General features: G+C 35.1%; 1 protein-coding gene across 7 annotated transcripts in view; it reads right to left on the reverse strand.

Annotated features, from left to right (window-relative positions):
* LOC106105455 (polypyrimidine tract-binding protein 2) overlaps window positions 1–17,144 on the reverse strand; it is a 316,933-nt gene that overhangs the window by 94,655 nt on the left and 205,134 nt on the right. For 3 of the 7 annotated variants that reach the window (XM_013285757.1, XM_013285755.1, XM_013285759.1), the window contains one exon: window positions 11,835–11,891. The exons of the other annotated variants lie outside the window; for them this stretch is intronic. In XM_013285757.1, the coding sequence (XP_013141211.1) occupies window positions 11,835–11,891 (57 nt within the window). The remainder of the gene's footprint in view (window positions 1–11,834; window positions 11,892–17,144) is intronic. 7 annotated transcript variants of the gene reach the window in all.

Genomic DNA, 17,144 nt, shown 5'->3' on the forward strand with positions numbered 1-17,144 from the left:
AGTTAATCCTTTATTTAATTGCATTTGTGAAATTACATCTGGTGTAACTTATATATACATAGTTAATGAGTGACTGCTTACCCTTAACTAGGAGAGGGTGAGCAGGAACTAATTGCCTGGCATACGTCATACGCGCAAGGTACGCGCTCGCACCAACTCATATCTTACACCTACATCTCCCTGCCCTTAATATTCTCATGTGGGTAAGCATAAATTAGAACTCGAGTTTCATTCCCTTATTTCAACATTTGAACTTTACTTATGGGCAACGCAGATGTCAGAAAGTCGGGCCCGAGATGTGGCAGTGTGCTTAAAATTACTTACCTTTATTAGGGTTGGCCCCGATTACCTTGACAGATCTTACGATAAACAATAAAGACGGCGCATGACTTGCGAGCGGGAGCGAGAGGGGAGAGCTCGTAATTCTTCATCTCCCTCTCTAATGATTGTAAATCGTTGGCTTATTAAATTCTGGCCTAATGGCCGGCTCGTTAAACGGAAACATTTCTAATAACAAAGCTACCCGCTAAAATTATCTCAACAATTTACTAAAAGACATACCTCTGTTTACGTATTGTGGGATAATTAACTACAAAACTCGAATTATATTCCTGGAAAAATATACCTACATGTTGCGAGTCACGCCTTAGTAAATGTATTTCAAAGGCACACCCTCACTTTGAGAGACGCACAAAGAGATATTATCTGCTAGTGGGCATATTAAATCTCTTTTGATAGGCTTTAGGATTACAAGCATACTAATATTAATTAATGGAGCGCTTTCAAAACAATAATCGTTTTAATGTGACCTTAATTTTGAGCATTTTCTTTAATCATACCCACGAGAGTACATCATTTATATCAATACAAATAGTTTTTTCTAATATCGCATCTATGTATTTGTGATTGTCAAGGTCCTAAGGTTACATAATATATTAAGTAACGTCACAATTGTGTTCTTTTAAAAAATGATAAAACATAACAAAGCAAAACACTCGCAAACGAATACAAACTCGTCACAATTACATAGACGAAATCGCAGTGTCAACAATACTCACGCCTACGCCATAAGTAAAGAAGTGAGGCGGCGGAATGAAGAGGCAGTTTGCATGAGCTGTCATTTCCTTGACTCAGCTAAGTCGGGATTAGGCTGCTTGTCGCACGCATCGAGATTTCGCAGCCCGCGCCCGCAGCCCGTACGTCGCGCCTCTCATAAGCAGAATTTATGAATTATGTTACACAATACACGCCTTACGCATTACCGATATACCATTACCATTTGTTATATTGTCATACCATTTGTTTGTATATCTTACTCCTCACTATAATCTATACTTCTATACCAATATAATAAATTTTAAACACACACTACTTTGTGGCGTAGGATGTCATCAATCACAGCATATTTTTGAATAATTCATTCTTTAATGAAAAGCCCCACAGTTACGACACGCTTTTGACCTTTCCTTTAATTAAAAAAAATAATCTATATCTGTACACATAATAAAATTAAGTGTCTGTTTGTAATATCAAAAGAAATATTCTAGATTTCGGGAAGATAATGTATTTGTGTTGCTAATAACGAAAAATGCGTCGGACATATTATAGGCTACTTTTTTATCTTAATATTCCGTGGACGAAGTTGCGGGCAATAGCTAGTTGTAAATAAATGTAACAAATATATGGATACGTAGATTCTTTTTAAACATCCAGTTAAAACCGATAAGTGTTTCGAAATAAAGAAGCGATTAGATTATAGTATCAAAATTGGTTCGAATTATTATTAGTTTTAATTCCAGTCGTAGAATGATGAATAAATTATCTAAAAAAATTACATCAATCAAATAATGTAATTGTGAAATGAAAAAAAAATAAAGACACCTCATTTCCGGGTGTCGACTGTAATGATTGCAAAGCGGTGTCCCGAAGGTAAAGTATCGATTGTGCCGCAACTAGCCCCCGCTGGACGAGTTAATCACACCGATCGAACAGCTACTGCACTTGACAATACCATTACTCATGTTTGACAGCAGTCACTTGATCTCAGGCCCCGCGCCTTCGTACTCCCTTTCCCTTCGTTAGGTTACATGATCGAGAGTTCTCTTTAATATTTTAAATCGGTTATTTTATTTTAAATAGTTTATGATCAACTACGCATGGGTGTACGCAAAGTAACAGAACGAAAAATAACATAAATCTTTACTAGCTTGCAAAGTAAATTAAATACTTAAATTAACTTTAGCAAAGTGATAAATATGGCTGTAGAACAATATAAAGTACTAGCTTTCGCCCGCGACTCCGTCCGAGTGGTAACTAAAAAAAAAACCAAGTAGCCTATATGTTCTTCAAGACTATCTTCTACATCTATGGCAAATTTCATTGAGATCCGTTCAGCAGTTTAGCCTACAAACTCTAACAAACATCCATCCATCCAATCTATCCATCACACTTATAATACTAGTATGAAGTATGATTGCTTAATATTACTTACATTTACATGAATAAAAATCTTAATCCATAAGTTTAATAGGATATCTGTATAAAAGAAAACTTGGAGCATTCCGGAGATCATTAAATCAAAAAATTTGCTCGAACATAAAAGTCACCGTAATATTACTAAACAACTATTAACAAGAAGTCCCTATAGATTTCAACATGTCAAACACACGAAACTTGTGTATGTCTTTTACGTGCAAAGATTCTATTAGTTAGGAAAGGATATAAACGTAAACTTGGACGTCATCGAACGCAGACTGAATGAGATTGGTTTATACGGAAACCATTTATCTGATCTAGCCGGAGATTAATTAACTAAAATGCAACAAGTTCGAGTTTGCATTGCTCTCTGGTACGACTGTCCCGTGTTTTATAATGGAAGCAGCTGAATTAAATAAGAAGATAGTAAAGTACTCCATGATTGTATTAGCTTTCGCGCGGCTTGCCATTCTAAATTGCATTCTAACGCTCCCGCATTACGATACAAAATGTTTTTAACATAGACCTCAATATTAGTAGATCGAACCAATTAATTACTACGTAACGTAGCTTATTAACGCGCCCAAATACTCGTTTAAGGCGATGTCTTTATCTTGAAAATATATGTTTCCACCGCGAGTTCGCGACGCTTTCATTAATTGGCTTAAATATAAAGCTCATCCCGTTTACTTTGGCGTTGAATTGTACCGTTGTGTATTTATAACATGTCGAATTAATCAGTTTGAATTGCTAAACCCAATAGCACTCGTTGTGCGTATTGTTTTTGATAAAGAAATCGCTGCAAACCGAAATGAAATAGTTCAAACAATACGTGATAGAGCTAATAGGATTTATCCAAATTGGACCAAACTTTTTTCAAATATTCTCTATTACTATTAAAACATACCTCTAAATAATTTTTGTAATGTAACGCGAATTATTGGCGAAATTGAAAAATTTCAAAGTGTATTTTTGTTTTTGACTGTTGATAATTCGGAGGAGCAATGAGATACTTTGTTGTGTTTTACATCAAAGTGACATCTGAGTCAATGTGATGAATGAAATGTGACTATTGACGTCACATGTCTCAAGCCAACACCGGCGCGTTTTACTCGCACGAAAATGATCGTAGTTTTATTTTATTATTTTTAGCTCAATGGTTCAATTTTTTCGAATCGATACTTTTTTCTGGTTATCTTATAACAAGTAGAATCTTTTAAAAAAGAAAAAATACATGCATTTTCTCTATACCCTATGACTTGCGGTAATAATGTATTGATCTTGTATTCAGGTGGATGTTGTAGTCGTTTATCACCTTACAGTTCAATAAAAAGTATTACGAAACTCGTGATAAATTCGCTTGAAGACACGCTGTTCACTTTTATTGGCTCGTGTTGCACTGAGAGCGGTCGACGAGTCGAAAACGACAATCAAGTTTATCTCATACTGCTATTGAAATAAGAGTGGCGCGGCCTGTAAATGGCGAATGGAAGGAATATACGGAAGCAGGCTAATGACGGCTAGGAGTACAATAGCACGCGAGTCCCTTGTTATTGGTATCTGACCTGACCGCTACGAGCGATTTGTCCAAATGAGATCCGGACCTCTTCTCGGATGCTTTGTTATTTTTTCCTACGCTCGCGTAAAGAATTGAATCCGTGTCTTTATACTTAGAATCGGGAGTACTAAACTTTTCTTTGGCATACTCTAAGAGATTTGTGATATCTTTATTTATTTATGTACATACACTATTTCATCCATCGAACCTCTGTTAAAATGATTGATTTCTGTTCAATTGAGATATACAAAAGTATTACGTGCTTTTTAAAAGTAGATAAAAATGTAGTACAAAAACATGAAAATAAATGTTAAAGACCGTAGAAGGTACGCCGTACACTAATACAACAAAACAATTTTATTTAATCTTAATAACAACGTTGGTACTGAGCAAAATGAGTTCGCAACGAGCGTTTATTCGCCGGCGAATGCTCGTTCGTAACCGCCGTAATCCTGCGCGCCGACTATTAATCTTCGTTTGGGCCCTCACGAGGTGGTTTGTTGCGGGTGAATTTGTGGCGATAGCCCCGATTTGTCCGCCAGAGGCCCCCGGGACGTGTTCATCATACGATAATCCTTTATCGGTTAATCTCGCCACTACCATTACTGATTAAATCTATATAAATGATAGAGCGCTTTAATTTAGAAACTTACTACACTTGCAAAGTTTGCGAACTAACAATAGTTCAACAAGAACTAGCACTAGGTACCAACTAGATTGTAATAAAGGCAATGGCTAACAAAGTGCATATCGCATATAATGTCTTAGAAATACATGTAAAACAAATACCTACTAGTATTAACCTCTAGCTCGATTCGGAAAATATATATGTTTACAATCTAAAACTTTACAATTCCACATGTACATATAACAGAAATAATTGATGAGTTGTTACACAAATAGAGTGGGTGAAGCATGATTTGGTAACATGTATATTAGTAGTCAGTAATTCTGTTTGAATCGTGTGCGGCGCGCGCCGGGCGGGCTCACGTGTCTGCGCCCCGCCCGCCTAATGTTTCACTTGCGTTACTGTGACAGTTTCCACCTTTTACCAAATTGTATTTTCGTGTTCGACCGAGTTTTCCTTATAAATACTGTTATTAAGACAGCGACACTGTGACAGGTGCTAATGCCCGTGGAAGTATCGAGCCCATTTGTGAAGTAATGTAAACAATACATGCTACGGCTGTCAACGTGCCAGCACCTCGTACTCCGCTCATTCCACTCTTATTAATTTTATATTACTTTATCGTCTTCAGAAAACGAAGTATAAATTTATAATTGCTAGAACATTTTTAGATGTACTTGACCAAAGTATTTTACAGAAGATAAATGGTTGAGCAAGAAAAGTGGAATATTTAATCGTCACACAATTTTCAACATTTCACATGGTGTGAAGAAGAAAATGGTAAAAGTTGGAGAACAGTCTTAGATCACGTCTACAAAGACATAAAGTTCAGCGAATAAATTAGGAAGGGGAAGTTTCGGAGCAGACAAAACGCCTGTTATCTTCATTTAATTTTACAGTTTAAAGCGACTAAAATTTTTGGAGTAATTGGCCAGTTTAAAGATCTTGGAAAGGAATTTTTATTTTGCAACTTTTATTCTAATAAGTTACCTTAACATGTGCTTAAGTTAAATATTAAACCGATTGTGTGTAAAGTTCTGTCGCTTGCAATTCTTGTTTTCCTTACAGTTGGAACCATTAAGTAGGCTTTCTAAGGCGTGAGGCGAGCAGGGGGAGTCGGTACATCATTATGAGACCCCGCGTCATTTGTTTATTAAACACCCTCTGAGGTGGAACGGAATAATGGCACCGTAGACTTTGTCACGGCCGCTTTCCCTTGAAATTAAATCGTAATGATGATGCGCGCTCCACTCGCCCGCTGCCGCGCCGCGTTCGGCTCCCGGCCCCGTTATTAAGTTCAACACCGTCTTGAGGTCAAAATGAATAGGTTTTCTTTAAAAGCGACCAGCATGCCGCCTGTCATAGATATGAAAAGAATTGGGTTGAGTGGTCGTTGAGGGCGGTTGCCGAAAAAGTGCGAGAGAAAAAAAATGACGTTTATTTTTCACGTTTTGTGATCTGAATGTTAACTACCGCGGAGATATTTGGGAAACAAACGCCGTAGATTCGCACCGGATGTTTACGCAACAAATTTACTTGCTCTTTAGAACTCAACCAGAGATACGCTGAAGCGAAACGTATCTCACGAGTGCCGAAATCGTATTGTTTAAAAAATATGAGCTACTCCGTCTTCTACATATTGAATCATAAAATTTTAAGAAATCAGTTTCTTAGTTGTGAAAGAAACTGTTTACTTTTTCGTTGCCGTTTAATTTTAAATTTGAAAATGTGTAATTTTGATTCATGAGAATTTTAAACTTTAGATTTGTTAACACTTTTACTGTTGTTTTACAGAAACTTACACATTTTGCAAACTAATAATTTTAATTCTACCTCAGTCATGTCTACGAAATTCAAAAATATCGTAATTTTAACAATTAGATGAAATAAAATAATTATAAAATAAAAGTTTTGTATGTTCATAATTTCTTTACAATTTGTTGTCTGTCCAAAGAATTGAAATTATTAGCGGAAAATGAAATTGCTTTTTACTTCCCGAAAGAATTTCAATTAAAAAGTTTCTCGTGATGTCTGCAGGATAACATGTAATCTGTTGTAAATTAATTCATAATTAGCTGTCGACATTGGGCATTAAGAATTGTGTTTTCACGTAAAATTCTTTTCGTAAATCACTCAGCAACGACTCTTAAAATTTCACACCGTTTACCTCTACCTTTTTACCAAATTATTGGTGGAGTTTGAAAACGACTTCGACAAGAAATGCTTCATTTGTGAAAGCAATTAATCAAAATAAATTTTATCAGGAAATGACCGTGTGCTTTCTTTACTCTCAAATTGCTTTTGTTTCTTGAGGTATCATTAAAAATAATGTAGATGGATTTAACGAATTATTCGTCATAAAGAAAGAATAAGGTCAGTTATTATCTCATAAAAATTTTAAGATAGACACAATTAATTTTTCATTGGTCGATGAATAAATTCAGGTTTCAGTGCGGCTGACCGCGCTTAGTGAATTATTTAACGCGTATACTTAACGATATCTCGACATTAGCATAAAAAGTTGGACGATTCAGTGACTTTTTATTACTTTTACATATAATGGGGAAAGTGTGTTCGGAATTGTTTTAAGGTGTCGTTAATTCGCCGCCGTAACTCGCCTGGAAAATTGTTGGTTAAAAATGTTTGTTAATGTGTTTTTGGGTGGATAACATTCGGAGGTAACGGCCAAGAGTAGGGTTGGCAAGTCGAAGTGTTACATAAATCTAGGCAGCGCGGTGTATCCCCGCCGGGCGGTAAGTGTGGAGTAATTTGTGAACACACTGGCTCGCTCCGCGTCGCGCTTGCATTAACTATTAAATTCGTTGCATATTAAACTACCGCTCAGAAAGTTGTACCTAATCTACAATACACCTGAACTCGTAGGTGACGTTTTTGCTGATTTTCCCGATTATAATTTAAGAATACATCGATGGCAAATAATACATGTTCTCGAACTATGTAAAGACAAATAGTCGTTTAAAAATGACTGGTACTTTTCTGAATATTGTACAATTGAAAGGAATGTCTAGCAAAAAGTGCTGTTACCACGATCCGGAGTCTCGACCGAGAGGTAACTAATAAAGAGTACAGGTATAGTAGAACCTTCGGCTGTTCAGTGTAACTCCTTTGTTTTCGACAGCAAACCGGCCCTCCGTTCTGCCTGAGAGTTCTAAGCCCCACTTGACACGCTTCATTCTTGCCTCACCCTTAAATTTAAACTCCAGTCAGTTTTGTATTTAACACAAAAGAAAGAATTTATTGAAAGCCACCGCGATTAAAACAATTACACAAGTTGTTAATGAAAACGTTACATATTAATAGATTGAATCACTACACACTAAAAATTAAGGCAGATTAGATATGATTGTGAGAATTATAACTCAGAGATCGTCAATTCATTTAGAGCTGGTACACGAATATGATTTGATAGTAGCCTGTCTATTCTTGTGTTTTGTAACATTATAAAATTACATATTTGTTTACGGTTCGAATTAATCTCCGCCAAGCTTAACTTGTTTGTGTTTTTAAGACTACTGTGTGATGTAATAAAAGACGCCACCTAACTCTTTTCGTGGCGATCGTAAAGAAACTAGTAGGAAAATTACCAGATAAATTCATGACTTCCGATGACGGAAGCAAGATCTCTAAATCGTAATAGCTAATATTTCTACTGAAAAGAGATAACGAATTGCTTTTAACAAACACTCTTATAAATTAGAAACAAAGAAATACATCTCTCACAAATTTTAAAATCACCGAAGTTATTTGCAAATCACATATTACTTATATCGTATCGTCATTTTACTGATCATTATCGTCAGTTTTCCCTTGTCCCTACAGAGGGTCGGCACAGTATGTACTTCTCTTCCGTACTTCTTTACCGATATCAACTTTAATTAAGTCACACGATTAATCAAGGTAAATCACCAACTTTATGCTAAGATGATCAATGTAAGGCAGCATCTAACCCAGATAAAATGTTTGCGAGATTTCAAATTGACAGTAGCAAAGAAGAAACTGTTAGATATGTGACATAACACTAGATTTATAAAAGAAATTGCTTCATTCATGTTTAATTACAATTAGCAATTACCCATTTTTCCCATGTCGGTAAATATTCCACGTACTTCGAGAGTTACATTTCCCATCGGCTGGAGCATCGCGGCCGAGGCAATGCACTTTCGCTGACCCCTTGCCTCCTGCCATTAGCCGCTTCCCGCTCTCTCTCGGCACTTTCTTCGCAGTGCATCTCTGTTGCACGCCGCTGCGCCCGCGCTTCCCGGTCGAGGTAATAACATTCTACGACGCGTTGCCGCCGCCGCGCCGGTGTGGAACGGGTTCTGTCGATGACTTGGACGATTACTTGTATGAGAAACAATGGTTACCACGGTTACATTTAAGATACTGGTTTCACAATGACTTACGATTGCAGACGCGTCCACCGATCGGAAATTAAAATCGTCGGAAGATTTCGATTCATCTACCGTTTAAGGCATGAGCGTATAAATAAATATAAAACGCAGCAAGTGATTTATAAAGCTTGCATCACGTTAATAGACTACTTACATTGTCATGTACGGCTCAACAAAATTAATGTTTAGAACGCTTCATTATTTAGCAACGCTGCAACGCTTGTTCTACATCAGTGCAATATAAATTGCGTGTGCATACACCAGGTGAAAGCGGTGCACAGTTATAATCGCATTTGAAACAGCCACATTCATAACAAGGTATAAGTGGGAGTTTGCGAATACATCGATACGTATACACGAGTATCGGTAGACGTTAGGACTTGAATAACTTTAGTCACGGGAACGAGAAAGCAGCCGTCCTATTTGCACTATCTCGTTAGTTTCCAGGTGAATGATTCCATAGCGTGTTTTAAATACGTTAAACACCCATCCATATGCTGTTTTATCACAGCTCAGAAGATATTCATGGAACATATCTCGGTGGATTATTACACACGCGATGTAGGACAGGGAACTATGGATTACACTCAAGTATTTATGGTTCTGTATAATTTAAAAGCGTACAATTTAGTTTTACGACTGTTTCGAGTCTAACAATCAAAAATTTAACTTGACACTCGTTAGTGTCACCCTCGGGAGGTCCACATTCTAGACTTGGGACAGTATCACAGCTTTTGACTGAATCTGGTTCTAAGCATCCATGGTTCAGCAGTTGTTGTAATATGACTCATACTCCTTAAAGGTTTAGGTGCACTTTTTAGTAGATGAGAGTCAATATGACTGACGACATTCCGTCGCACAATGAGCAGTTTAAAAATTCAAAAACATACCGAGCCAAAACTTACGTGAGACAAAATAATCCTCAAAGAGGACTATAATTAAAAGTCCGAATTACAGCAGAATGCAATTCTTTTGTAACAAAATTCAAACAACTAAAGTTAAATATTGCTATTGTTCTTTTATCATATCCCAATACATGTTGATGATATCGAATGTAGGATAATGTAGACCTAATCTATAACCATGAAAAGAGTTCTGAAAGTAATAACGGCCAGGAAGAAAAAAGAGGAATGTAGTTCTGGGAAGGCGGGCGCGTGTTATCCGCTAATTGGTAAACATGCAGCGGCCGGCGTGCGCGATCGCTGCCACTACGCCCGGATACTATTTTTAAATGAAATTCTTTTGACTCATATATCCCCAAGTATAATTGCAGACGAGTTGAGTTACGCTACGCTTCGGTTTTTGGAATTCCAGCATAGGTATTTGATTGCAATTTAATTATTCACATGTTTTTCGATGCGAGCACTACGGACCTGGGTTTTTGGTCGGGATGATATGTCAATTAAACTGAGCTATGCATACTCGAACATTCTCGAACACTTGCTCATTGTGCAGCGCGGAAATCAGCTTTCGCGTTCCACACCAGTTTAAATAATGCAATTTGAGCCCGGTTAAATGGACTGGAAACATATTTTGGCCGATAATATATTTATAGAAATATTTGTTCACGCCTCAAATATATTAACATCGCAGCTACAGTTAATTATAAATAACTTCATGTTTTTAAAATGATTAACGTCATATGTACGTGATATATTTATTTATTTTTTAAATTTCAAGTTGAGTAAAATCACATAATCAGCTCTATAGAGATTCGTAGTCTTATCATATAATTATGATAACACTTGAACAACAATATAACTTAATCAGTAGAAACTATTAACTTTTAATTTAAAAGTATAATTTGAATGCAACATTTTAGAAAGCAAATTTTGACTTTATACCGTCGGTATAAGGCTGATATTCATTAGTAAGGAAGTGATAGCAGTTTTTTCAAAGCAATGGAAACGTGTAAGAGTGAGGCGGCAAAAACTGGGCCGTAATTAGTCTTTGGAGTCGAACCGTGAACGGGCGCCGAGTCAAGTGGCCAACAAGGGCCGATGCACCGGACTCTTGCCACTGAATTAAGTGTACTATATACTACACTCGATGTCTGTAAGAGAAAACATTTAATTGCTCCAAGATTATTAGTTAAAGTCTCAAAGCCGCAGAGTAACTAGATAACAGAGATTGATATTGCAACAATAAGAGTCTGATGAAATTAATTTATTTTAAGAACTTCTTTTCCTGATTCTAAAATGCTTCTAATATTTGTTTAATCTATCAAACTGCACGGATATTCAGATTTAGATCCCTTCGCTATTATAGAAGACTAGCTGTTCCCGTGCGGCTTCATCCGCATGAAATTATAATAACTTAATTTTGTTGTATACATTTGTCAAATTCTCGATAACAAATGTCAAAATCAAATGCGCAAATGACTACGAAGCCTTTGACATTGGATAACAATTGCTGTTACCATAGTAACCTTGCTTCCTTAATGTTGACAAATTGTAGTTTATGGTCCCTTTCCCACGTGAAAGTTTTTTTCTAATTTATTTAAGTTTAATTATAGAAAGGTTATTGTAGAAAGAATTACTCAAAATATGCTGTGATTGCGGCACCATACGCGACGAAGTACTGTGTGCTTACGCTCTATTATATAAGTATAGATGACTTAACGCTAAGCAGCTTCTAAAGAAATCTACTCCGTGACACACATTGCCCAAAAAACACATTAATTTTTATAACGAATTTTGAATAATTGGAGCTTAACGATCGTCTACAAGGCATTTACTACCAATGTATCAGTGAAACTCACCGTATCGGACGCTGTGTAGCGCCCGTTGCTGCACTCTAGTAGAGTAGATTCACTCACCTGCGAACAAAAAATACCATATTATAAACATCAAGGACAGTATACGTCTCTATATTGAATATTTATCATCACCAGCTCACTATACGTCCGCACTAAGGGGCTCGAAGCTCTGTAAGGGATGAATAGGCCATAGTCAACCATGATGGCCCAGTACGGGTTGGTTGACTTCACACATATTTGAATTTCTTAGCTGATATGTGCAGGTTGCATCATGTTTCCTTCGCCGTAAGAACGTCGGGTAAATTAAGTACAAATGAATTCGAAAATCACATTGGTATACGACGGAATCTGAACCCGAGACCTGTAGATTACAAGTCAAGTGTTCAAATCCCTAAACCACTGAGGTTTTTATAATGTTTTGTACTGTATAGTACTAGCTTCAAATTTTAAACGAGTTATAAAGATGACCTAACTAATAATAGAAATTAGAAACATGTTGTCTAAATTAACATTCTCGATAACAACTTTGCCGATGAGATGCCGGCATTGAGCAGTCGAACGAGCTACGCGGTCATTTCTAGTGGGAGAAGGGTCATGGGCAAATCTTCTGTTAAATATGCTTTGTATTTGACGAAAAGTGATTATGGATTTTTATGTGGTGCAGTACTAGGACTACTTTATTTTTGTATATTAAAAAGTCTGAACAAAAAAGTCATGTTCATTACGAAAATGCAAATGTTCTAATTCTATTTTTTAATGCAGCAAAACTTTGTATGTCATCTGCATACTAAAGTTGTAATCGATTTCGAACTTACGAACTACGTATATTACATATAAAACAAATTAGATACTCACTATAAAATTATTTACGTGCCATAAAATAAATTTAAGTGTAGTTCCAGGTTCTGAGAACTGTTTGTTTTAGTACTTTTACTTCAGTCTGTGAGTCTAATAACATTAACAGCTGAATCTGCGCTCTCAGTTATGTTGAAAAGAAGTTAGTGCATTACTTAAGTCTTCATCCGAATCATAAAGACCATGAATCTTGTATTTGCTACGTTTTCATTAAGCAAATGTACATTTCATAAATCTCTTAATTGGAAACAGGATTTATGTAAGGAAATATTATGAAGGTTGTAAATATGAAATAACATCCATAGGTTACAAGTATGTTTAGCTTTAGTTAGATATTTGAACTGTAGGTTTTTGCAAATTATTTATATATTATATCGCAAATACGATATTTTCGCATTTATAATGTTAGTGATATTATGTCATTTTTTGTACGCTAGCTGTTCACGTGCGGCTTCCGCATGGAAGTATAAAAACTTTATTTCATTGTTTACATTTGTCAAATTCTCAATTGCAAATGTCATAATTACCGTTACCATAATAACCTCGCGTCCTTAATGTTGGCAGCTTGTAGTTTACGCTCCCTTTCCCACATGCAGGTTTTTTCAATTTATTTACCCCTTAAATCGTTTGGTAAGTGTAGGGTTTTTATTAAAGAAGGAGTTATTCAAAAATATGCTTTGACTGTTGTTATCTTACGCCACAAAGTACGCTTTATTATATTAGTATATGTTTTGTCGTTAAATATCTGAGGAATAACACGAAGATGGATGAGTTCCTCTTTTAATCTATGCCCTTACGACATTGACAGGATTCTCTTCTATCTTTTGAATGACATGTCCAAGATGCGACTTTTTGTGCCTAACCATCACATATCTTTGGATGTACAACTGCTGTTATTGTTAAATAGGTTTAGCCTCAATTTGTATATTATAAAGTTATTTACTTTTTTTTAATTCTTTACTTCCAAAAATATATTACATACATAAGACATAAGTCATACCCGACAAACCACTTACGTGGTTTATAGGCGTCGCACCTTTTAATCATTTATACATATTATCAAGGAAAATTACAATGAAATAAAGAAAAACATAGTATACAAAAAAAATGAAAAACGAAAATATAAGTAGTAAATACAGCAAAGAATCTTAACTATTATTTTTTTAACAATATTTATATGAAATTAGGAAAAAATGAAATATGAACATTTATCTTAACAGTAATAAGAAATGTCTTAGTTTTCTCTTGAAAAATCTAACCTACTCTCTACTTGAACGGATCCTTTTACCTTTCATCAGCCACGTCATTTAGTTTGCAATTCATACTTTGTTAGAAAAATAAGCATTTACTTTTACATTTTAAAAACTTTACGTACATATTGCATTGTGCAAGGCGAAATCATCTATATAAGAATTACATTTTATCTGCAAAAGGTCCGCACATGTAGCGCGTTATTTTCTATAGTGAAAGAGAAAATATACGTATTTTCTTATACTTTCCACTACTTTCTTCAACGTTTACAAAAATATTATCAGACTTAAAACAATATTTTGCTTGGTTTTGTTAAATTTGTTTGATAAAGATTTTTTTTATAAAACATTGTTTTGTTTAAAAATCGTATTAATGTTTGTTTCGATATCTACACTAATATTTGTATTTTTGGATTTTTGTATGTATCTAAATAAATCAAAAACTACTGGGCCAATTTCAAAAATTCTTTCACCATTAAAAAGCTACGTTATCTGAGAGTAACATATGCTATGTTTTATTTTATTGTATTAACTTATTTTCTTCTGTCATTAGGAATTTGTGTATGTCTTCTAATTAGTACGCTTGTCCATTTTAAACAGAAAAAAGAGACTAACGCACCTTACTATGTTATTAATAATGCCCCACGTATATTCAAAAGAACTAAATCCGTACAATAATTTGATCGAAATCTATAAGTCGATCAAAATCCAGCACTGACTAAATGATTTTATGTTAATACTCGAACCTCACAAAGGACGGTAATGGAGCACGGAATCTAAACTCTATTATTGAGCCCGCTCCATTTGATACCACAATTTGTGTGGAATATCCTAACCATTTGGTGCTGCGTCATTATTTGTTCATAAACACCAATTATATTATCACCTCTATAATTTTAGACCGATTTAATTCGACAAACTTTTGCAGTCTTTAAAAGTTTTTAAGTTGTAACATTTCTATTAACTATACTTCGCTTATGTTTTGATGTAACAAAAAATTCTGTAACAAATAATTGAAAAGAATGTCATACTAGAACCTTCCTTATCTTTAGTCATTGTTGAGTTCTCCCTTTACGAACAAATAAAACCTTTTTCGTACTTCAGTATCTATAGACAAATGTAGTAATAATTACGGCAAAGCGTAATAACACCTCCTTTTCTCACAACAATCAGTAAGAACTTAATGCGTAAATAATAATAGTTTTATTCCCACATACGAATATCTGGCCTATAATTTACGACATAATTAATTTTCTCAGTAAAGTCAAGTATACAAAACCTTATAAATATTTTAAGTTCGATAAACAAAACCTTTAATTACTATACATTCGCGACTCAAGTGTCTTATTTATAAAACCGCATTCCAATTCGAAGTAGGTACTTCATATTAATATTACAACTTCAAACTCTTACATAAAACTAACAATAAGCTCAAGAACTAACATAAATCAGTTTTCTATTAAACAGAACAATTCTACGTAAAGTAACTCGCGCTTTGTGTCTTAAACTCAATTTGCTTTGTTAATACCAGTGACATGTGAGTGTTTGTTCCGGGAAACATGCGCGAGGGCGCGGTGTAAAACCGTACATTCCGTAACAGCACGTGTTATCAAAGTTTACGAGTCCTGATAGCGCCTGCGGCAGATATGCACCGAACTAACGCATACTAAATGAAACTTAAGCGCGTCTTAACTAATTATTTTAACGTGCATTTTGCCTTCAGGCATACCGAAGTTAATACATCGTATTGTTCTCTATTGACTTTGGATAGGCGAATTATTTTCATTTGTGCAATGTTTGCGAGTTAAATGACGAGCAAGATTCATGCTTTGTACAACTTTGAGGATGTACTATAGAATAACATTGAATATTGTATTAGTTGTTACTTTATAACAATAATTTTGTTTTAGATAGAAACCTTACACCAGAATTGCTCCAATATTTCAACGACTTTAAATAACCATTTTATACAAAGAGCTCTAAGATGTTGGTCGACTTAAAATCAATCAAGAAAAAAATCTAGTTGATAAGATCTATGGTGCTAGAAAGAGGTACTTTCATAACAATCGACAATCGATATTTCGTCTAGATAAAAATGGTATAAACAATTAATTTAGTGTAAACTGACTCTGTTCATTAGCCATGTAGCGGCAGTCAGCGCACGTCATGCGATGTTCAGAACTTAATAAACTTTAAACAATACTAGGGAAGATGCGTTGTCAGAAGTTCGCCAACTCCGCTGTAACAGACCGACAAAGTTATGCCCCTATTAAGGTACACAATGTGTCTAATGTTTTAATGGCGCTTCTCACAATTTCACAATGATTTATATTAACAAGGCTGTTCTCGCGAATGTCAAGCGACTCAATTTGATAACAACCTTTGTTTAAAAATTTATGTGTCTAATTTTTTAAGATTATAAAAATACTTTCGTTTTTTTTTTGCTAACATTTGACAAATTCTCAAATGTCAAAATTACTTGTTGGAAGCTTGTAGTTTACGGTCCCTTTCCCACATTTTCCAATTTACTTAGCCCCTAAGTTTAATAGTGTGAAAATATGTAGCTTAAAGCATGTCGTAATAGTAGGGCTTTTTGTTAATGAAAGGTTTGTTCAAAAATATGCTTGATTGCTGACATCTTCGCCACGAAGAAGTGTGTATTGCCGTTTTAATATAGTATAGAAAAACGTTTCTGGTTGCATTTGTCTTTTTCGAGGATTCATAATTTTAATGTCTTTGACCACCTCCGGGGTATTATTTTTGTAGGACTCTGACATTCGACAAGTCCTTGATCAAAGTAATACATTAATAAACCGTTAATGTAATAATTGACTTAATTAAATTGATTGTCAATTAATTATAACGTAATATGCTCTTTGTACCAATTATGTCGTACATTCCAATTCTTGTAGTACTAATTAGTGTAAAATATATACAGTCGAACTTAAAAAAGGGCGTCAATAATATCAAGATAAAGTTAGGTAAATTTTAACAAAGGTGCATTTTAAACCTTTGTTTTTTGTAAATGTTTTAAATCAACAGTTCATTCGAATTTAACAAAACGTCTCACGCAAGAACCAGTTTGGAATAGTTTATTGTAAAGGTATCGGTCTTCACTACCAATTTCATTTTATCAAACGACCTTTCGAGGAAGTAAGACACGAATTCAACTAACTACGAATTAGTTTCCGCGCCTTCAAAGTCAACA

The sequence above is a fragment of the Papilio polytes genome, unplaced genomic scaffold (assembly GCF_000836215.1).
Source record: "Papilio polytes unplaced genomic scaffold, Ppol_1.0 DF822845.1, whole genome shotgun sequence".
In the NCBI taxonomy this organism is placed as follows: Eukaryota; Metazoa; Arthropoda; class Insecta; order Lepidoptera; family Papilionidae; genus Papilio; species Papilio polytes.